Source organism: Mytilus edulis, chromosome 2 (assembly GCF_963676685.1).
Source record: "Mytilus edulis chromosome 2, xbMytEdul2.2, whole genome shotgun sequence".
In the NCBI taxonomy this organism is placed as follows: Eukaryota; Metazoa; Mollusca; class Bivalvia; order Mytilida; family Mytilidae; genus Mytilus; species Mytilus edulis.
The window spans coordinates 33,511,084-33,534,680 of NC_092345.1; the positions used below are offsets into that span (position 1 = coordinate 33,511,084).

At 31.1% G+C, this 23,597-nt stretch overlaps 1 protein-coding gene across 1 annotated transcript; it reads right to left on the reverse strand.

Annotated features, from left to right (window-relative positions):
- Window positions 1-2,278: 2,278 nt before the first annotated feature.
- On the reverse strand, window positions 2,279-23,415 carry LOC139512012 (myeloid differentiation primary response protein MyD88-like). The gene is made up of 6 exons (XM_071299315.1): window positions 22,818-23,415; window positions 12,532-12,606; window positions 10,623-10,685; window positions 9,499-9,691; window positions 7,893-7,984; window positions 2,279-3,696 (listed from the first exon to the last, which is right to left on the reverse strand). Exons 1-6 carry the CDS (start codon window positions 23,194-23,196, stop codon window positions 3,110-3,112), a joined length of 1,389 nt encoding a protein of 462 aa, XP_071155416.1. The 5' UTR covers window positions 23,197-23,415; the 3' UTR covers window positions 2,279-3,109.
- Between the last annotated feature and the right edge of the window lie 182 nt (window positions 23,416-23,597).

The window sequence follows — 23,597 nt, forward strand, 5'->3', positions numbered from 1 at the left end:
CTGGCTTGTCATGTTTTGGATTTTTTGTCAGATTTTCGGAATCCTCTGGTTTTATCCCTTTGAATGCTTTGTAAAAATTTGCCTGGTGACCCCCATTTTTCTTTTTGTAAATCTTTTAAATGTATCATGATAAGCCATCTGTAAAAGTCTTATAAAATTTTAATTATTTTTTTTTTATAGTTTTTGAGAACTTAAACTTGTCAATGATAAAGCTATGAAAAGTCAAGAGAGAATATTTTCCCGCCAGAATTTCAATGGCTAATATCTCGAAAACAAGCACGGTGACCTATATATTTTTTTTGCTCTTTGGATTCCTTTATTGATCCCCTATCAATATAAACTAATGTTTTGAAAAGTTAATTACTTTGAAACAGAGAAGCCAACTCCCTTAAGCAACCAACATACAATCAATTGACTTGATAGATTTGTAATTGCCAACTGGTTTCAATGCTTTCAAATTTCTTTACAACTCAGAGACAGATCAAAGATTTTTGAAGGGGGCTATTTCCAGCAAGGAAACAGCTACTGTCATGATAAATTGTTTTGGCAACCAAAGGGAGTCCTTTCAAAGATCTGCACTGCATTTTTTATTTCTGTTAACAGACACTGTAATTCTGTATGGCAGTAAAATTATAGGACAGTATCCTGATTAGCTATTAGATACATTGCTGGCATATGTATCCAGTCAGGAAATTAAAGCAGTACCTTCTTCATGTAATACCCTATTAAATGCTTGGTATATAAATGAAAGAATGAGACATTAATATGTGATTGATGAAATAATAACCTTAGTTATTTTCTGAGTCATACTCATATTAAATGTAGGAAGATATATAAATTATTTCAACTAAATTACCACTTCTTTTGTTTTTAACCATGTTTCTGTTAAAACAGCAGGAATCATATAAACTAATATGATAAAAAAATTGATACACTATCACTTTATCTTTGAAAAAAGGGAAACCACTGTTATATACTAAATAAAGTGCACATTTGCAAATACAATGAATACATTGACAGATGCAAATGATGAAACTGAGAAACTTAAAAATGAAACATGACAATTTTTTATCGAAAAATTACTTCCAATCCACAAATTTTCATAATTTTACAGCATTTAACAAGATGTAAAAAAAGCATTACATACAAATATAACATATAAATGAAATGAAATGAGACAAATACTTGTTATGTAAAAGTCACCTTTATACACTTTGTATTAATTGCCCTATTTAACTGCCTATTTTAAAATTGATATGGTAAACTACAAATTATACAGATTTATCTAATTACCTGATCTTAATGATGATGGTTTTATAAATAAATCATTTATTAACATGTTTTGCCATTTATATATACATGTATAATTACATAAGAGTGGTGAAAAAGAGAAACAGACAATAATGCACATTAAATTTTAGATGTTTGAAAGATTGATGATTAAGTTTATTAAGTTAAGGATAATAAACAGACAATCAAAATCAGTCTTTCTGTTTTCTTTTATCTTTTCTTTATTTTTCTCTATTTTTTATATTGTAACGCCCAATTATTCTCTAATTTTTATATTCTAACACCACATTATTCTCTATTCGTTAATTTAACACAGCATCATTGTGTATTCAATTTTTTTTCTCTATTTACATTTGGCCCATTAATTACTATTCTATACACCCATCCAGGGCCTCATATACACAGCAATAACATTTTTTTTAATTCAGTTTACATTTTGTGCTGATCTCAACTCAAAATAACCATTGTGCACTATCTTTTTTATAATTGATTAGTTTTCTAGATACAAACAGAAAAAAATATGTCACCTGTTCTAAACAATTTACATACCAGCAAAAATGAACTTTATTTCCTTCCAACCTTGGGAAGTAATATCTTAACCATGTTAACAGGCGGAAACTTCCTTTTCACATAAAGTTATTAAACAAAAAAGTCAGGAGTTCCTTATTACACATCAACTAAAAACAGTGGCGAATCCCATAAGTGGGGCTCACTAACTGCCTTAGAGGGTGCCTGCTCCGGTCATGCTTAAGGGGATTTCCAATAAAATCAACCAATTTTTTCCTAGAAAAAGGGGGTGAATTGCCTTGGCCTCCCTCTAAAAAAAGGTCACAATACTGAATCTTATGTCGCCTAGTTGTAAATATATTATTGAAAAGAATCAGCAATAACAAGTACTCCTCGCTCCTTGATCAGATTTTCTATATTTACTATGAGTCAACATTGGCATGTTATTTTACTTTGGTTTTAAAATAGATTGTAGGAATTATTTCTTTATTTTTCCTTTTTGTTTCCTAGTTAGAAGTTATGTTAATATATATTTGTTCCATAATATCAGAAGTCCCTCTGGACACTCCGTTATAAACAATGCTATAAAATCTGTTCTTGAGGGTACAAATATTCCATAAGCATTACAGCTAATTTTTATAGAAACCATTACTGTAATATATTTTCCAGTGAAAATGACATTTCAGAATATTCCTTCCTTTTGGAAGTATTATTATAAACATGATAAAGGAGCTTCTATTTCATGACAGACTAAGGTGCCTGGTTCGATTCCAGTCTAGGATGAAAATTTCAGGGACTTAATTTTCGGCTCTCCCTTGACACCATTTGCAAGTATGGTCTTGAGGAAACGATGATAGTCGGCCAGAAGGTTATAATAAATGACTGACCCGTGTTAAGAGAGAGCCATATCTCTTGCACATTAAAGACACCCTTGTAAATTTCTAAAAAGAGCAGGCTAATGCCGCTACAAGGCAGCACTCGCACCCGCAAAGTGGAAAGGGATAAATATAAGTTGAAAAACTTGTTTCCCAATCCACTATAAAATAAATATGTTTAAACTAAACTAGATGTCTGACTTAACACTTAAAAATTCACAGTGGTTATTATCAATTAAATACTTAATTTGCCATTCATAATATTAACAAAACATTATAAAAGCTGACCATGCATTAATTTAAAAAAAAAATTACACATATTCATGATATTGTATCATAAATAAATAAATAAAGTTTGATTCAATGTTTAATTTTTTGTAATTTTTCGACAAACAGTATCATCACACATACTTTCATATACAGAGTCTCACAAGGAATCAAGCTTGACTACTTGTATTATTATTGTGTTTCTTTCCAGATACCTTTGCTTTTATTTGTCCAAATATATTAGTACCCTTCTTTTTTTCTCGTGCCTTACTCGATGAAGTAGGGAAACTCTCTGTAGATAATGATGTATATTCGTTGCTGAAGCTACTTTGATTTGATTGAAGCGACGAGGCCCCTTGAGACTGGAATGACGAAGAGTGAAATCCAGAGTCACTACTCGTGTTACTTGACATTGAAGCTGACTCTGATAGCTGACGCTGTGCATTCTTTATTGAGTCATTTGTAAGACGGTAATTTTCAATGGACGACAGAGATTGCGATGGTGAAAGCGAGGTTTGTGACTGTAGAGAAGATGAAGAATTGGAAGGTATGGACATCGGTGAAGATGACTCTACACTAGAGCCCATACGATTAGGTTCAGGATCTAGTGGTGCCTTCACTGACTTAGCTAGTCTGTCCCAGAACCATTCCATCAGATCATTTTTGGTATAGTCACACAATGTTACATGTCTAAGAATCTGTGGAATAGGCACTGAAGGTTCTATGAGTACAGGAATAAGCTTCTTACTTCTTGCACCTACAAAAAAATAATTGTATGAATGATGTACAAAATATGAGGATTCTTACAAAGAAAAAATATGTTTAGAGGCTTTGATGAATGTCACGATAGAATTTAAAAACTGTATGATGAAGTTCTAATTTTATTGTTGTGTTTGTCCATATCTGACTTACTGATTATTAACATTCATACAAGTGAGAAGTTTAGCTACCGTTAAAACCAGGTTTCATCAACCATCTTCCATTAAGAAAATGCCTGTTCCAAGTCAGGAATATGACAGTTGTTTTCCATTCGTTTGATGTGTTTGAGCTTTTGATTTTGCCATTTGAATTGGGACTTTCCGTTTTAAATTTTCCTCGTTCAGTATTTTTGTAATTTAACTTTTTACACATCATCTGCTAATACTTATATAGGTAATATGCCTGACCGACTGTTTTTTCACTCAATGAGCACTTAAAATTTTGTTCCCAAAAAGATTACTTCCTAAAAAAGACGCATGACATAAATGTCATAATAAAAAGTCAAGAAGTAGATAAGGGTTTACAGGAAATAACTGTTTGAATCAGTAATGATTTGGTAATAAGCTATTTCATCCATTTTCTTTTAACCATGCATTCAAGGCCAAGCTACATGTTGAAGACCATACTTTGACCTAAAATGGTTTACTTTTACAAATTGTGACTTGGATGAGAGAGTTGTCTCATTGGCACTCATTCCACATTTCTTATATCTATGTGATACAAAATTCAAATCATCTGTGTTTCATAGTTTAATCTGTACATTTTAAAATTTAGGTTAAAAGTTATACATGTTAACCTTACAGCAAAAACATCTAAAACAAAGGCATATAATTGAATTAATGTACTAAAGGGTATATTACATTTTGGGAAATTATTTATACTTGTTCAAAAATTCTGAAAAGATATGAATACTCGACTGACATCGTTTTAATATTAAATTGATTTTAGATGAATGAAAATGTCTTTGTTTTCTCTAAATTATCTCTTCCCTTTAAGCAATGGGTCTGAGTGCAATATGTTCTCAACCATTACTAACAATGCAAATTAAAGAAGGATTTAAAATACGTTTCTTTAAGAAAATTACTTTAAACAAGAACTTAAGGTTGAACTTAGGTGAAACAAGTGAAACTGCGAGCTACTGCTCACTGATGATACCCCTGCCGCAAGTGGATAATATTAATAGTGTAAAAATATGCAAGTGTTCGGTAAACAGGAAGTTGTCGAGTGATGAATCTGAAAATGCATCACACGGTATAGCTGACTTATATAAATCCTGAAACCAAATTTCAGAAATCCTTGTATTGTAGTTCCTGAGAAAAAAATGCGACGAAAAATATTCATGGGACGGACGGACTGACGGAAGGACAGACAGAGGTAAAACAGTATACCCCCCCTTTTTTAAAGTGGGGGTATAATTAATCAAAGAGCTGATAGCTCTGAAGTGGAAGAAGGTGAATAAAAGGTTACTTGAATTACCATAAAAGCAGCCCAACTAACCCAGGCTGCTTTGTTCCATTATCGTTATAATGTATTTTTTTTCTTCAAACAAGAAAAGGTCATAAGTACATGGATTTCCCATCCGTACAATCATTTTCTATGTTCAGTTGACTATGAAAATTAGGTAAAATCTTTAATTTGGCAGTAAAATTAAGAAGATCATATCATAAGGAACACATGTGTACATGTACTAAGTTTCAAGTTGATTGGATTTCAACTTCATCAAAAACTACCTCGACCCTAAACTTTATAACCACAAGCAGGACGGACGGACAGACTAGAAAACATATTGCCCACAAATGGAGCTTAAAAAAGTAAGGCTCGTTACATACCCGCCAACTTTTGAAAGTTCCCAATTCCCATATGGGTTTTTCCTGCACAAATTTCTTTTTAAAGGTTACAATTTTTAGCGATGTATTTTGCACGATCTTGATTGTCTAGAAAAAGTGTCATATTTGTATGATTAACTTACATGCCTTTTTCTTAAGTCTGTTTGCATGATTCTAGTTTTAATTTGGTAGAAAAAATATACATGATCGCAGCTAGCAGACCAGGGTTTATTTTCCAGAGTAAGAATATTAGATGCTTGTTGAAATTTCCAATTTTAAATTATGCACAAAGATGGACCTTTAACAGGTTGGGAACAACACTCCAAATGAGATTAACCTAACTGGAAGATCAGTATAACCCACTGTAAAAAATGAGCACCAAAAAAGTTATTTATATTCATATTATTTGATGAAACTTTACCCCAAGAACTATGCATCTATAAAGTACTGAATAGTCAAAACATGTCAAAAGAATTTTCTGTTGTTTCTAAACTTATATCTTTTTTAATAATTTGACCCCTCATTTAGTCCCAACCTAAATACAAAAATAAAATATGTTACAACCAGTATTATGTCAATAAATTGTCAATAAATTAGTGAAAAAATACTATTTACTATCTTTATCATGTTTTTGGTAGTACAGTAGACTCCGGCCAATGGGATACCCAGATTGTCAGCTAAAAATATCTGATTACCCGATATATTCAATAAGACGATGAATGTATATTCATTAAATATTCTACAATAATGAGTAGATTTATTGCTTAATATGTGAAAGGGCTGGAGGATTGATGGAGTGATTTTTATCAATAACATCACCACGATGTTTGTGAAATAAAATTATCAGCTGATTATGTAGCTAATGAATAAATTTGTTTCCACTTGCAGTTTTTAAATCCTATATTTATTAAAATCAATTAAATGTCCTGAAGTGTTTATGTAAATTATTATCTTCCATCCATAGTTTGTCTTTACTTGTTTAGTAAACAAATTATTTACATTTTCACACAGGTAAACTAATTTGGCTATAAATAGATTAAAGCATGTCTGTGTAGAATCTCTTATCAAAAATCGTAATTGTTATAATTTTATTTCTTTAAATAATCAAATTTAAATTTATGAAAATATTCATGATTGATAAAATAGTATTGCTTGAAGTTTACGCTTTCAGAGACTATTTATGTTTAGGTCATGGTTCTTCACATAGTTGTAAACAAACCAATATGGCCGACACACGTGATTACCTCTGCACATGTGAAAAAAATATTTCTGACAAAAGTCAGATTTCTCTTGTCAAAAGGAATTTATATTTATATTGCAATACATTCTTCAGAAGGAGGTACATTGAGTTTCAATTATATTTCTTTTTCTATGAGCTTAGATTTTAATCACATTCTCCAAACAGCAACGTATTGCTCTTGTCAACTGAGTCTTGAATAATTTTATAAATAGATTCAACCCATTTGGAGTAGAAGGGCATCTAATTCACATGACAAAGGAAAACAATGAATTAAGACAACAATTTAATAAGAAATATATCCTTTTTTTTTACAAAAAAACAAAATCTTCTTGTCTGCAGGATTGCAAATTCGTAACTTCAAGGGCGAACTTGTAAACAGGGCGAGTTGTCCCGATACCAAATTCACGCATGTGTAATACAAATATCTACAGTTAAAACATCCTGTGACAAGTAAACAAATAACGTTCATGTGGATGAGATGAAATCTGATAATTTACATAAATAAAAGGGTCATATTTACGATAGTGATTGAGTTTCAATCCTAATTTACAAATTAAATGATTCAGATGCCTAATCATGTGTAAAAATCGGTGTCAGGAATCTTAAGTTGTTATGAAATTATAATACACGAAACGAATGCGGCATACGGAGGCTCAATGCCAAAGGTCAGCCCCTTAAGTCTTCAGAAGACTTGACGTCTTCTTCCACTAAAAAAAACAAGAATTTAAAATTGATGCTACAAGTTGGAAGAGCATTAGTTAAGGATCAAAATAAGTTAAAAATATTGATAGGTTATGGAGCTCCTTTTCCAGATATTTGATTTTAAGATATGACGGGAAAAGTCTGACTCTGACTTTAACCTTATATTTGCATTGGTATTATTTGGGTCTCAAATCAAAAGAAATAAAATTAAGAATCTGCTTAAATTTTGGTTAATGACTGTTTATGAGCTATTAAGTCTTGTATGAAAAGATAAATGTGTGTTATGGGACAAAATATTTTACCTTGTACATGTTGTCTTGTAGGAAAAAACAACAAGGAGTACAAGCATGTGACACAAATTCCAAAACCTCACCTAAGTACACCCGTAATACTCATTTTTTTGTTAATTTTTACAATAGGTCTTACCTGGTGCTAAAGCATGAGCAAACTTGACTTGGAAATCACAAGCAGAGCTATGTAGATACTCATGTGATAAAACTATTATCATTCTTTTACATCTACAAAAATAAATAAAAAAAATATTTTAAAGATGATAAATGTAGCAGTATTTATACCTAGTGTTCTGTTAATGAAACTATTCCCAATAAGAATTACTTCAAAATTGCAAGATTGGAAATGTTGATTTCTAACAAAATCAATTTCATCCGTAGGAAGGTTAGAATGGTTTTCGGTCAGTCCCTGTTATGAATATTGAAATGTTATGAATATTAAAATGGTATACAGGAAAATAATGAGGTTTACAATTGGAACTCTCTGAAAGACTGACTTTTGCCTACAATAATGAAAATTCAGAAAAAAGTAAAATCACAAATATACCGAAAGCTGAGGAAAATGAATTATTGTGAGCATTTATTATATCATTTTTTTTAGAATGGACAAAAATGTGACATTAATTATTGAAAAAGCATTATTTGATTTATTCGTAATTTCACAATAATGTATAAATTTACAGTATGAAAAACAGACAAAATTAGGCAAATCAATAATTTTCCTTTATTCAAACATCAATCTTTTCTTAGAATACATAACATGTGTAACCATGGTCTGATTTTTCTAACTTATTAATTAATGGTTTAAAAAAGTAGCAAATGAAGATGATTCATAATTCAATATATATACTGTGGATTCCTTAATAGTCTTTGAATACTAATTTTTTTCATGGATTTCATGGGAAAAGTGGAACCACCAATTTAAATGTTCAAAGAAAAAGTTTTCTAAAGGAATGTATGCAGACTTTGTTCCTCAATCCACAAAAAATGGTATACAGAAAAATAAATGAATTCACAGTACCTGTATTTAAATTGATGCAAGCTTAAGTTAAATGTTACGAGACAATTACCCACCAATACTTATTCCCCCAGAAATAAAATTGGGTCAGAAGGAAATTCAAGTGAAAAACACTTGCCTACGGCGGGGCATAAAGAGCCCACCACTAACAATATTCATAACAGGGACTGACCTAAAAATTTACTTTCATTTTGTTAGAAATCAACATTACTGGTACCTGTATTTGTTCATAGGTCCGTGCAATAACTGATAGACTAAGTATTTAAAGTGATTTTTTATTTCGAAGAATAACAAGATTATGTGTCCATAGTTATCAGTATTTATAAACCATAGGTACATGTTTACATTAATTATGTAATCCTTAAAATTATACACAACTCAATGAGTCAATAAAGTAAACACCAATGCCCTCATGTTTTTCAGGTAAAATCATTCAATATGTTTCCACATTTATTGCTATTTTACGAAGTTTATCTTTGATGTTACTGACTGATAATTTCCTTTCTCAGCACAGGAAAGTAATATGAAAAATTATGTCTAGAAACTAAGGGACCATTTGTGTTTATCAATGAAATTAACAACATCATCATAGGTAAAATAGCAATAAACATGATAAACAGATTATCATTGGTCATCTCAACTCGATTGCTTTTCTCACTTTTGCATTACCGGCTTTCGTTGAGATTACCAACTATAATCTATAAATATACCACAGATAAAATACCTTGATTCAATAAGTTTGGCATCTGTAACATATCTAGAACCTCCAGGTAGATCATCTCTACCTGGCACACATAGTTTCAGATCATATTCCTTTTCAAGCTTTATAATCATGTCTTTCACAAAAACAATGTCCTTTCCTGTGGAATCTGCATTGTAGCATACGAAAGCATCAAATAATGTTATACTGCCATCAACTGAAAAACATAGGTTGTTTATTAATATTTGTAATACATGTACTGTAAGTTCAGAAATTTTTGCATGCATTTTTATTGTGATTTTGTCATTTAAAATGATTTAAGACTAAAATGCTATTTAATTTTTTTGCGATATTGAAAACAATCCTGTTGAATTCATATGAAAAATTTCAAAATATGAGTTTAAATTATTGCGATTATAACCCTGTCGCATTTTTTCGCAATTCTAAAAACATTCCAATAATTTCTGAATTTACAGTAAATAATATATAACAACTGAAAAACACAGGTTGTAAATATTATATTGGAAATAAAAAAAATAATTGATCTAATTGATACTAGAGCAAATAGCACAAACTATGTATTGTTTAATTCAATGGATGCAGTTACATATTTAGCATTGTCATGTTCTAATTACAAATGAGTTAGAAGCCTAAAGGTTGCTGGTACCAGACATTGGGTATATATATATTTTATATATAGATTAGACAGTTGGTTTTTCCGTTTGGTTTTACACTAAAAATTTGGGGCCTTTTATAGCTTGTTGTTCTGTGTGAGACAAGGCTCCGTATTGAAGGCCGTACATTGACCTATAATGGTTTACTTTTATAAATTGTTATTTGGATGGAGAGTTGTCTCATTGGCACTCACACCACATCTTCCTATATCTATTGGGGTCAATTAGTTTTGAATTGCTTGTAGCCTGGTACATGGAACTCTTATAACCCACATACTTTTTCATCTACATGCAATTATAAGGAACGCCTAAAAATCCTTCAGATTTATGTTTCTGTAAAATTTGTTTTCTTTGTTTGTGTGCATTTTCTTCCATTTTTGAGGAATAGTTTTTTTTCCATTAGAGATATGCTTATCATGTTTCTAAAAATAAAGTATTATATATATATATATATATAATATCAACATCACTTACTGTCTCCAGTGACCAGCATTCGAGTTTCATCCACATAATGGTCAGGGGCTGAACTTTGTGATACTGTATAAAAAGAAATCTTTCCAATATTACTTTTATCAATACAACATAAATAAAAAATAATTGTTAAGGTGCAAACCACTTCAATATTTTGAATTGTGTAATTGCAATTTTCCAATTTTAGAAATAAAAGGGTTTTTTTAATCAGAAAAGGAATAAATCTCTAAAATATATCAAGTGTTGTTTTTTCTTGTTAACTGTCCATGTTTAAGTACTTGTACATCAGCAAAATCATTCAAAGCTTTTGGGTGTTTCAATAAATATACCACAATTTTTTTTTAGATATTCATAATTCATTCTATGACATTCAAGTTTATGTAACAGACTAAATGTAGTACATCAACAAAAATTAAATCATTCAGATAAATGTGTTTTCAGACATTGTAAACGGTTAATCAGATAAATGTGTGGTGAGAGCCAAGGCTCCGTGTTGAAGACCGTACCTTGACCTATAAGGCTTTACTCTTGGATGGAGAGTTGTCTCATTGGCACTCATACCACATCTTCCTATTATAACTATTTACAGGTCTTGTAACAGGTCAATCAGATAGATGAATGAGTTTTCAGGCATTGTAACTGGTCAATCAGATACACGTTGTACAGCATTGTAACCAGTCAACACATGGTCAATCAGCATTTGATCAGATGAAAGTGTTTTTCTGGCATAGCTTAATAGTATCTGGTCAATCGGCTACACATAAATGTGTTCTACAGCATTTTAACCAATCAATATCTACAGTATTTTAACCAGTCAATATCTACAGTATTTTAACCAGTCAATATCTACAGCATTTTAACCAGTCAATATCTACAGTATTTTAACCAGTCAATATCTACAGCATTTTAACCAGTCAATATCTACAGTATTTTTAACCAGTCAATATCTACAGTTTTTTAACCAGTCAATATCTACAGTATTTTAACCAGTCAATATCTACAGCATTTTAACCAGTCAATATCTACAGTATTTTAACCGCATTTTAACCAGTCAATATCTACAGTATTTTAACCAGTCAATATCTACAGTATTCTAACCAGTCAATATCTACAGTATTCTAACCAGTCAATATCTACAGTATTTTAACCAGTCAATATCTACAGTATTTTAACCAGTCAATATCTACAGTATTTTAACCAGTCAATATCTACAGCATTTTAACCAGTCAATATCTACAGCATTTTAACCAGTCAATATCTACAGTATTTTAACCGCATTTTAACCAGTCAATATCTACAGTATTTTAACCAGTCAATATCTACAGTATTCTAACCAGTCAATATCTACAGTATTCTAACCAGTCAATATCTACAGTATTTTAACCAGTCAATATCTACAGTATTTTAACCAGTCAATATCTACAGTATTTTAACCAGTCAATATCTACAGCATTTTAACCAGTCAATATCTACAGCATTTTAACCAGTCAATATCTACAGCATTTTAACCAGTCAATGTCTACAGCATTTTAACCAGTCAATATCTACAGCATTTTAACCAGTCAATGTCTACAGCATTTTAACCAGTCAATATCTACAGCATTTTAACCAGTCAATATCTACAGTATTTTAACCAGTCAATATCTACAGCATTTTAACCAGTCAATATCTACAGCATTTTAACCAGTCAATATCTACAGTATTTTAACCAGTCACAAAATCAAGCAGTCAATGAGATTAGGTATGGTATGGTATCTGGCATCTCAGATACATGTACACGTAAATGTGTTGTACGGCATTTTAACCAGTCATTCAGAAAAATGTCTTTTTAGGCATATTGTTACTGGTTAATCAGATGAATGTGTTGTTAGGGATTGTAGGTAAAATAAATTAAATCATATACAATTAATACCTTGATTTTCTTGCACTGGTAGATAATCATTGGCTAATCTTTCTTTCGTTAAAATGTAGTTCTCTGCATCTTTTACTAAAATGGAGAAAACAAAATGTATGTAAAAAGAAGATTTGGTTCAGTTTGATTGGCTAGCTATGAAATTACTATCCACTAGAGATAAATTAAGTTAGTTGTTAGAAACTATAGGTCAAACTTCTTATACTACATGATACTAAGTCTTTTGAAATTTACATATAATGATTAACAGTGTAAGTCTGTATCCCATCTTTTCTAGCCCACGAAAAATAATTTAAAGCAAGAAATAATGTTGGAAAGGTTTGCTACGTATACATGCACAACTTTTAAATGGAAACACATACATGTCATAAAAATGTCATTCAGGTACATGTACATCTGTTCGTTGTGAGCCAACGGTGATGAAGACCATACATTGACCTTATAATAGTTTACTTTTATAAATTGTGACTTGGGATGGAGAGTTGTCTCATACCACATCTTCTTATATCTATTCAACAGTGACAGTTGACTGACCCCGGCATACATGTAAATGTACAAAAATGTATGTGTGATTAATGCCAATAATAATGTAGGCTGTACTATAATTAAAAGGTAGTACAATCATGATGACTGTAAATAAGTTTCTAAAAAAAAAAAATCTATTAATTGTTAATCTTAAGGATGTTGACATAGTTGAGTAAAACACAATTGTGGGGTCACCGTTCATTTGCGCTCACAATCTGCCTTCGAAAGAAGCATACATTTTTGTAAAGGTGGTTTTTTTCTGTTGAAGTAATAGGAGAAATAAAGGTTATATCTAAATAAAAAAAAAGAAATTTATTACAGAAATCGCTAAAATTTTACAATAATTTAGTTTAAGTACAGCTTATATGGAAATTATATTAAAAAAGATAGGTCACCGATGAGTTGAAAAAGATATTTCAATTTTAGAGCCAAAAAAGAATGTGTCCCCAGTACACGAATGCCCCACTCGCACTATCATTTTCTATGTTCAGTGGACCGTGAAATTGGGGTAAACCCTCCAATTTGGCATTAAAATTAAAAAGATCATATCATAGGGAACATGTATACTAAGTTTGAAGTCGATTGGACTTCAACTTCATCGAAAACTACCTTGACCAAAAACTTTAACCTGAAGCGGGACAGACGGACGAACGAACGGATGGACGGACGAACGGACGCACAGACCAGAAAACATAATGCCCCTCTACTATCGTAGGTGGGGCATAAAAATGGCATTTTTTCACCAAAGGGAGATAATTTGGAACTTTTTCAATGATGTATACATTTTGAAAGTCATCTGGGTCCAACACGAATTGATTGTTTTGAATGATTTTTGTACCATATGATAAAGTAACAACTACAAAAGGAAATAAATAAAATTTGTAATGAAAAACAAATGTTTGATTTTTTTCTGAAATTTTTATACCCTCGAGCCTCCTTAAGTACTACATGTACTACAAGTATCATTTTTCTAAGTTCAATTTAAAAACTAATTTCCTATCATTAATAAAAATATCAAGTATTGATGGTTTTATTTAACCTTTTAAGGTCCCATTGATTGTAAAATATCAGTACTTATAAAACATGTATTATATTTAGTACATAACTCAGTGAATCATGTGAATAAAAAATAAGTATAACAGCTGTCATTGAATACACATTACAGCCAAAAAAATATTGCAATTAAAATTGTATTTCAAATCCATGAGCACATGATGTGATTTCAGCAAACTTTGGTTATTTCCTTAGTCGTCACTCAGTCACTTAATCATTATTTTGATAATAGTTTGTCCCAGATGTACATTTTCAAATAGTTAAAAATATCATGAACATATATATGACACATGCGAAAAATGCTTTATTTAGTATAGTTTTGGCTGATACAAATGCATTATTACATGAACCTCAAATTAAACTGACTCATATATATATCTGTATACATGGTATAGCATGATGTATTTAATTGACAGATTTAATCAAACAATAATAAACTTTTTCAATATGTCAGAACTGTCAATTTATTTCACAAATGGTAATAATACAATGTAATGATGATTTAGAGTTGTTTTCTGGCTGGAGAGAGTAATTTGTCAATATATTTTTTTTATTTCAGCTACAACATGTACATGTCGCTATAGATTTTCTAACATTAACAAGCATTCTGAGAGTATTGCATGGGAGTTCATTATCATAGTCCTCTACCGATTAAAAATTAACTGTACTGAAACAAAATTCTTACTTAATCTATCTTTATCATGGTGTAAAATATATCTATAACAAAAATCAAATCAATGTCTTCAAACATGACAACAAAAAAAGAGTGTGGAAAACCATGAAAACTGATTATATTCATAGATATAAGCCTTCCAATTGATATTTTATAGTGTTTCTTTCTATGTTGTGATGTTATACTATATGTTATGTTTCAGAAAAGGGAGAAGGTTTGGTACCATTAAAACTTTTAATATCGCTGCAAATGTTTGCACCTGTCCTAAGTCAGGAATCTGATGTACAGTGGTTATCGTCTATTTATGTAGGTCATATGTCTCTCGTTTCTCGTTTTTATATAGCTAGACCATTGGTTTTCCCGGTTGAATGGTTTTACATAAGTTATTTTGGGGGGTGATTCATAGTTCCTTGACCTATAATGGTTTAAATTACTTTTATAAATTGTCACTTGGATGGAGAGTTGTTTCATTGGCACTCATACCACATCTTCCTATATCTATTAAGCATGGATATACAGACTTCATTGGAAGGGGACTAATAACAACTCCACATTATTTTTAATTTATTTTTAAGGTCTTTCCCCTACATGGGAAAGACCTTATTGTTTTTCTAATGTTTTTTCTTTTTCTTTTTTTTCTTTTTTTTCTTCCAACATTTTTTTGACATGCCCGCTTATGGTTTCTGTTGAAGTTATTAAGACCAAATATGGACCATAGCTAGACCTCACCAAGATGTATTACCAAATGACTCTGTTAAGGATTTCATCATCCCCTTTAGGAGTTATCTCCCTTTTATTGATTTTTTTCAACATGGCCCCCCTTCGTTGGTTTTTAAGATATCATGACCTTAATTGGACAACATGTAGATCTTATCATGATGTATTACCATGTAAGGCTAAATAGGATTTCATCGTCCCCTATGAGAGTTATATCCCCTTGAAACAATTTCTTTCTTTTTCATTTTTCTCAAAAAGTATTCAAGATAGAATCAATTTGAAAACAGCAACATGCACAAGACCAGATGGCAATGATAATAAACATATACAATCATTTTGTTGTTAACCCTTATAAGGAGTTATTTCCCTTCAAAAAATATACACAATTTTTGAAAAATTGTATCTCGAGAACCGGAAGTCGTAAAGACTTAAGACCTACACCAATAATCTTAAGTTCATGTGACCTTTAATTTCCACCCAAGGTCAAAGGTCACCAAGTGCAAAAAAAAAATTACGCTGCAATTTCAAGCTTGCATATTAAGAAAACGATTAGAGTTTGCTGCATACTTACAGCGTATAAAATGTTCCTCTCGGCGAGCTCTACATTTTATACACTCAGCTCAAAAGTGTCCGACTGTCTGTTCAAAAGTTACAACGGGATGATTCTTAAAAGTATAATATTGTGTGTATATCTTTTTAAAGGTAACAGATATTAACCTACTATAAACTGCAAAGATGATCAGTAAATAATTCAAGACCTTCAATTTGAGGTCAATATCAGGGCATGATGAAATTTCACCTTGACCTTCACAGTATACAATGACCTTGACCTTGTGATATTTAAAAGGTCAAGTGGTCCTGAGTTGCATGGTGGTAGTCCTATGTCTCTACGACTTCCGGTACTCAAGTTTGGTATTGCATCATTATTTGATGATTTATTGTGACCTTGATGAACTTTTGAGTTGTCCCAATTTCTTTTCTACAATGTTGTCCTTCACTTGCAGATCATTTATCATTTAACAGATTTGAAATATCTATTGTCGTTTGCAAGATAATGCAGTTTAAAATTTTGCGAGCGGGAGCATGTATTTAGGAATCGACAACAGCTTACCACTTAAAATGTTTTACAAATTGAAGAGGTTAACATAGTTATATGTTTTGACCAAATACCAAAAACATTCCATGGAAAAAAACACCAAAAAATCAATTTGAAAATTTCCGGTTTTGCATTGACTTTGTGAGTTTCATAAGTTCTATTTATATAGTTGATATTGCATCATTTTTGGCACTTTGTCAAATGGGGTCATTTGATATATCAAATTGAAGGTCTCAATAAACTCTATTTAAAAATGAAAATTTTAAACCTCTTTTTCATCCCAGGTGGAAGGGTGGGGTCATTTAGTGCAAAAATTCAAATTTCTCAGATGGTAAGGTTGTCGCATATCAAATGAAAGAACATAAAGCGTACATTTCAATTTTCAAATTGACGTCCCCCAAAAATTGGTTGGATGGGGTCATTGAGTGCAAAAAATAAATTTTCTTTTATGATAGGGTTGTTGTATATCAAATGAAAGATCATGATGTGTACATTTGAAATATCAAATTCCCGACCTCCAATAATTGGTTGGATGGGGTTATTAAGTGCAAAAATCAAACTTTTTAAAACATGGCGTTGTCGCATATCAAATGAAAGCTCATCTACCCTGTGTTACATATATCATACTTCCGATCTCAAAAATGTAGGCGGATGAGGTCATTAAGTGTAAAAAGCGAAAAGTTTCAGAATGTGTGCTTGTCGTATATCAAATGAAAGGTCGTACAAAGAACATTACGAAAACATCACTTTTACAGGAAAGACCTTTCAATTGTTTTACAAACAATTGAGATACTAGTTTTATTTATTATTTTATATTTATTTATTATTACGGTACAGCATTGTACAGTAGCTCAGAACATTTTGAACAGTTCATACATGTAACTGATGCTGATATCAAATTAATAAATATATTATATATTCCTGTCCATATGATATTGTATGATTTCCCATCAAATCAAATCAATTTGTATCATTTTTTTTTCATTTTGGCTAAATGATGTAGCTGGTTTCTACCATTGACATGATTGATTAACCTCACTAAATGATCAATACTTTTAATTTTCAAAATTAAAATTATTTCAAGTGGATGAATGCATGTCATTATTAATTCAGCCTTATCAATGCTTGTGGTATGAACTATGACACATGATATTCTATACGTTGATAATGTACAATTAATTTGTTTTAATGTTCAAAACTATTTTTTCCATTCCATGTTGTGTATATATATACCAGTCTCATATTGAGACCAAAGTACTTTATGTTCTGGTATAATACATTTTGTACCTAAACCTATTAATATTACCTATAAACAATAATATTTAACATAGGGACAAGAAAATTAAACAATACATTATTCATGTTATAAAACTGCGATGAATACTGTGCTATTTAAAAATTGATTTTATTCTTTTATTCTAAAGTATTGACTACATATGTATTTTAAATATCTTTTCACCTATAAATTTCCTAAAATATAAAGTAATCATGTTTAAAGGGCATGCTACTTTGAGGAAGTCAATAGCAATTCCTTATATTACAAAAACTATTCAAACTTAAAACCACAAAATCTCATCACAGGTATATACATGTATATATCAAACTTGAGTTACTTGACACATATTTAAACTATGACATCAGCCATCATTAACATACTTAAAACCATTCAAAATCAAAATATGAAAGGAAATTAAAGAAAAAATCATTTTTTTTTATAATTTCTATTTTTATACTACATGTTTTATTATTTAAGGCTATAGACTGCATGGCCATAGAGGAAAGATTAATTTGTACCATAATGATCATTTGTTTTACATGCATGACATGTATAAGGCTTTAATTAACATATTGTTTGTTTCCCCAATCCCGACCCTGCCAAGCAAGGTGTGGGTAGGTAGGTAGGAAAATAATTTTATTTTTTCCAAAAAGTCTGAATAGTATCAAAGTATTGAACGATGCTGCAAGCCTGAAAATCTGAAATGAATAAAATAATTTTGGACTTAGTTTTGACAATAAAATTTTATGAGTAGCACCCTTTTTGCAGGGTTGGTCGGGATTGGGGAAACAAACAATATTTTATTTTAAGCCTAACTATAAATATGTGCTTTTTTTCAAGATTGGATGGATACAATATCAATGTTAAATGATCCCACTTCACGTGGCCTGCACTGTTAAACCACACAATAGCAGCAGCTACTCATCCATTAGATGGTTAATTAGTTTGTTAGACTTAATACATGTACATTAAAATTAGTCAGGGGACTTATAAATATCACTTATTTAAGTAGCAAATTCAACATTTTAACACAAATTGTGATTTTGTGTAGTTTTACCAAAATTGTAAATATATACATGATATATCTTTATCATTAGTAAAAAGTAAAATGGGAAAAAAATAACCCTTTTCTTCTTTTAAATAGCAAAGTTTGTATCATGTTTATGCCTTTGATGCAATCTTATAAGCTGTAAATTCTATATTTGTTTAAAAAAAAATGCTCTAATAAAGGTTTTACATAATGAACTGATACTTTCTTAGTAGATTTTCCTCAGCAGTGGGAGGTATTTTCCTGTAAATTCAAGGTTTCATCTTACAGATTATGTAATATTTTTTTTTTGTTGGAGATCAAAATTGTTGAGGTTAATGGGGGGTAATTAAAATAATAGCACTTAAAGAAGTGATGTTTTAAAAAGAAAATAGAAGAAAATACTTTAACAAGTGATTTTTCAGTACAAGGTCATAACCTGACATGACTGGCCATGGTCATCCTATCAATACAGATGTTGGTTCTGATAATTTTAGCAACATAATTACATTGTAGTCCCTGGATCATTAGTATTGTACACATGTACATGTATCTAAAGCTAAAAATAGGCGATTACTTAAAGAAAGACAACTCTTAAGCTTACTTCCAACATTTATGGAATCAGGACACAGCGATTTAAAAAAATACTCATTTAAGTAAATCCCTTGACTGTTAATGATTGCCAAATGATTAAGTATCTGTATTTTTGAAAAAAAATGTTCAATTAATCATGTCAAATACATGTAGTAGAGAAGTCAGTATTTATATGAAGTTCTTTTTTGTCTTAAATTTGCTTTAAACAACGAAAAAAAAATGTACAACATGATGACTGATCATGTATATGATCATAACTAAAAATACATGTACTTGTATAATGAACAATTCCATACATGTATATAAATCATGTAAGTGTTTAGCTATCATTTTTCCTTAACATATTTGTGTTGAATGTCTATAACCATGATAACAATGATAACGATTTAGGATAATTCTCGTCTTGCTGATCAATTTTGCTTGACAGAGTTTCACTCTAATCACTATTGTTTTAAAATTTTAAGCAAACATGGACTAAAACTGAGATTAGACTCTACATTTTGTTGTTGTTGATCTACTGGTCATAAACAAGATTCTCGCAGTAAATGACATAAAATTTAGATTATTTTTTACATGTTTTAACTTTAGTTATAACATAATGATAAACATGTGCAATGCAATGCACATGATATACATGATGTACATACATGTACATGTATATATTACTCAGTTGATGCAACATTTTATAATTTTAATGCATTTTTGCACTCAAAAGTTTTGAAATGATCAGGTGTCCAGGACCCATGAACTCGCCTTAGTGAGAAACCTGAGGGATGTTTTCAACTTCAATTCTAGGTTCTCACTAACGATTTTTTTAAGGCAAGTCCAGGGACTCGTCATTTTTGGCCATGGAAAGTCCAGCAGAAAGAAGATGAAATTGTATTGATACATGTACAATTAATGTATATGATTTCAGTCTCCATGACAAAATACATGTACGTAGATCAAGATGATGAGATAAAATTTAGATTTAAATTTTCAACTTTTGTTATAAAATCATTGGCGGATCCAGGGGGGGCCCTGGGAGGCCCGGGCCCCCCCTTTCGTGGGAAAAATTTGGTTGATTATATAGGGAATCATTGAAGCATGACCAGAGCGGGCCCCCCCTTAGGAAAAGTTCTGGATCCGCCACTGAAAATGATGATATACAAATGTATATATGTATGTGCTCAGTTGATACAACATTTTACAATTTTGATGAATCTTTTGACACACACGTTTTGAAAATGATGATTCAAGACAGATTTTGACGATTCCAGGACTGCTAGACTCTCCTTAGTGAGAACCATGACTTATATAGGTAATTCCAAAGTTACTATACAAGTACATTTTTTGGTAAAATTTGTCCTTGAAATTTTAGAGAGGAAGATTTAAAAAAAAAATCATTAATTTTCTTGAAACATTCACAGACCACTTGGCCCTTTGAGCCAAGCAATATGGGTTAGAATTGTAATAAAAGGGAAATCCTTTGCATCATTGTTTATAATCATTATATTTTTTTATAACTGAATGCTACCAAACAAATATGTATTAGGCTTAAAATAAAATATTGTTTGTTTCCCCAATCCCGACCGACCCTGCAAAAAGGGTGCTACTGATAAAATTTTATTGTCAAAACTAAGTCGAAAATTATTTTATTCATTTCAGATTTTCAGGCTTGCAGCATCGTCCAATACTATGATACTATTCAGGCTTTTTGAAAAAAATAAAATTATTTCCCTACCTACCTACCCACACCTTGCTTGGCAGGGTCGGGATTGGGGAAACAAACAATACATGTATATTAATTAAGGCCTTACAAAAATTACATGTACATTGTATGTTACATTTAGGTCAAAATGAAGTAATTAATTTTATCATGTTTATACATACATGACATACATGTATATATATATTTATAACTATATGTCTTCTACAAATGTACATTGTAAGCAATTTAAATTTATGCCAGGGTTGGCAAGGTAAAACCAGTACCTTGCAGGAAATCCTGGGTGGGGAAACCCAGGTTTTTCAGGACTGGAAATAACTCCCCAAAAATAGATAATCATGTTATTACTAGTATGTTGTAGCATTATAATTTATATACATGTATGCATACACAAATAGTCATCACTTGGGTCCGTAGGCACTCATACCACATTTTCCTAAATGTATATCTATTGATTACATGTACAAAATGTACATTGTTGTACATTTCAGTGATGGATCAAGAAATGTTTATAAGTGAATGCCCACCAAATGCCTAAGAGAGGGCCCGCTCCAGTCATACATGTACTTCAGTGATTTCTTATATTATCAATCATTTTTTCCGTACCCCCCCCTTTTATTTTTCTGTGCACTTTTTGTACTTTTGTAAAATCATAATACTGCATAACCATCAACATCATGCATTATGTATAATTTGATTGCATTTTCAGTAAATGAATAATAGCAAAGGTGGAGGATCAAAAGCCTAGTTTGACCAGGTTGACATATAATCAGAGAATCCCTACAGACTTACATGTAGATTCACAAATTTAAAGTGTTTAGACCTTAAGGAGGCTCCAGGGTATAAATATTTCAGAAAAAAAATAAACATTTGTTTTTCATTTCAAATTTTATTTGTTACCTTTTGTAGTTGTTACTTATCATATGGTACAATAATCATTCAAAACAAACAATTTGTGTTGGCCCTAGATGACTTTTAAAATGTATACATCATTGAAAAAGGTTCCAAATTATCTCCCTTTGGTGGAAAAATGCCATTTTTTGGCTTTAAAATTGAAATTTTTAACTCATCGGGTACCTATATTTTTAAATATAATTTCCATACAAGCTGTACTTAAACTAAATAATTGTAAAATTTGAGCGATTTCTGTAATAAATTTCTTTTCTTTTTTTTTCTCGATATTACCTTTATTTCTCCTATTACCAAGATAGTAAAAAAATTACTTTACAAAAATGTATGCTTCTTTCGAAGGCAGATTGTGAGCGCAAATGAACGGTGACCCCACTTTTTTATTTTATTTTTCTATTAACTATATAAGTTCATTCATAGAAAAATATAGAGAAATCTTATATAAATGATTTAGACCCACAAACCCCCTTAAGTCATTTAAGTGGTGCACCCACAAATAAGATACATGTATATACATGATATATATATGCATGCAAGATATTAATGTGTTGAAAATTAATGCAGAATTATTCCAGTCAACATGGTCAACAATTCTTGCACTAAATAGGATATATAATTCTGACATATAACTGCAAACGTCGTAGACAGAACTGCACAGAAAAAACACATATGAAAATTTTCAGCAACATAATTTTTCTTTTTACTCACTGACAAAGCTTCTACAGTCTTGTAAGACATCAAGACGTCCTAGTTCGATTAAATACTTCCACAAATTTCCAAGTGTTGGGTTTAAAGCTGGAGTAATTTCCCAGTCTACCAACAAATCCTGAGTTGGACTCTTTTGTCTTCCAAACTTTCTCATTTCCAGTGCTGTAAATCCAATCAACTCTGCAAGACCATTCCAATCGGTGACATAGCCACATTCTTCGTCAATGATATCACTTTGATCGTCTAAATACAGTGCAATTTTAGACCTCGAACTTCTTCGCAAAGCATCTAATGGAATAGATGTTAACCTGGAATCCAGGTTTAAACTTTCGCCCGTGTCATCCAAAATTTCCATATCTTCGTCCATTTTACGCGACATTATGTCTTAATTTGGTTTTTTCATGTTATGTCAGTTTGAAAGCAATCAAAACATTTCACACATAATAATTGTGAATTACTTCATATTGTCATATATTAAAAAGTTGCTAAATCGCAAGAATATCACAAGTCCTATCAACTTATTTTCATCTGGCAACACTTCCGTGTTGAAGGAAGTGCATTTCACTTTACGCATGCGCATATCGTATGGGGAATTCCCATTTCTTTTCGGGACATTACCATAGTTTGCGTTACGACCCCTATCTGAGGGGGAGGACATGGGTAAGGGAGACAGGGAGAAAGGGGGTAGGAGAAAGGAGAAAGGGCGTGGGAGAAAGGAGAAAGGGGGTAGGAGAAAGGAGAGGAAGGCTGGGAGAAAGGAGAAAAAATAAAATATCTCTC

What these genes read in the sequence shown, in the direction of transcription:
- LOC139512012 (XM_071299315.1), bottom strand. Translation starts at nt 23,196, where the DNA reads ATGTCGCGTAAAATGGACGAAGATATGGAAATTTTGGATGACACGGGC. An exon ending in AGACTGTAGAAGCTTTGTCA is followed by an intron (nt 12,607 to 22,817) that starts GTGAGTAAAAAG and finishes TCTCCATTTTAG; the next exon opens with TAAAAGATGCAGAGAACTAC. An exon ending in AATGCTGGTCACTGGAGACA is followed by an intron (nt 9,692 to 10,622) that starts GTAAGTGATGTT and finishes TATGTTTTTCAG; the next exon opens with TTGATGGCAGTATAACATTA.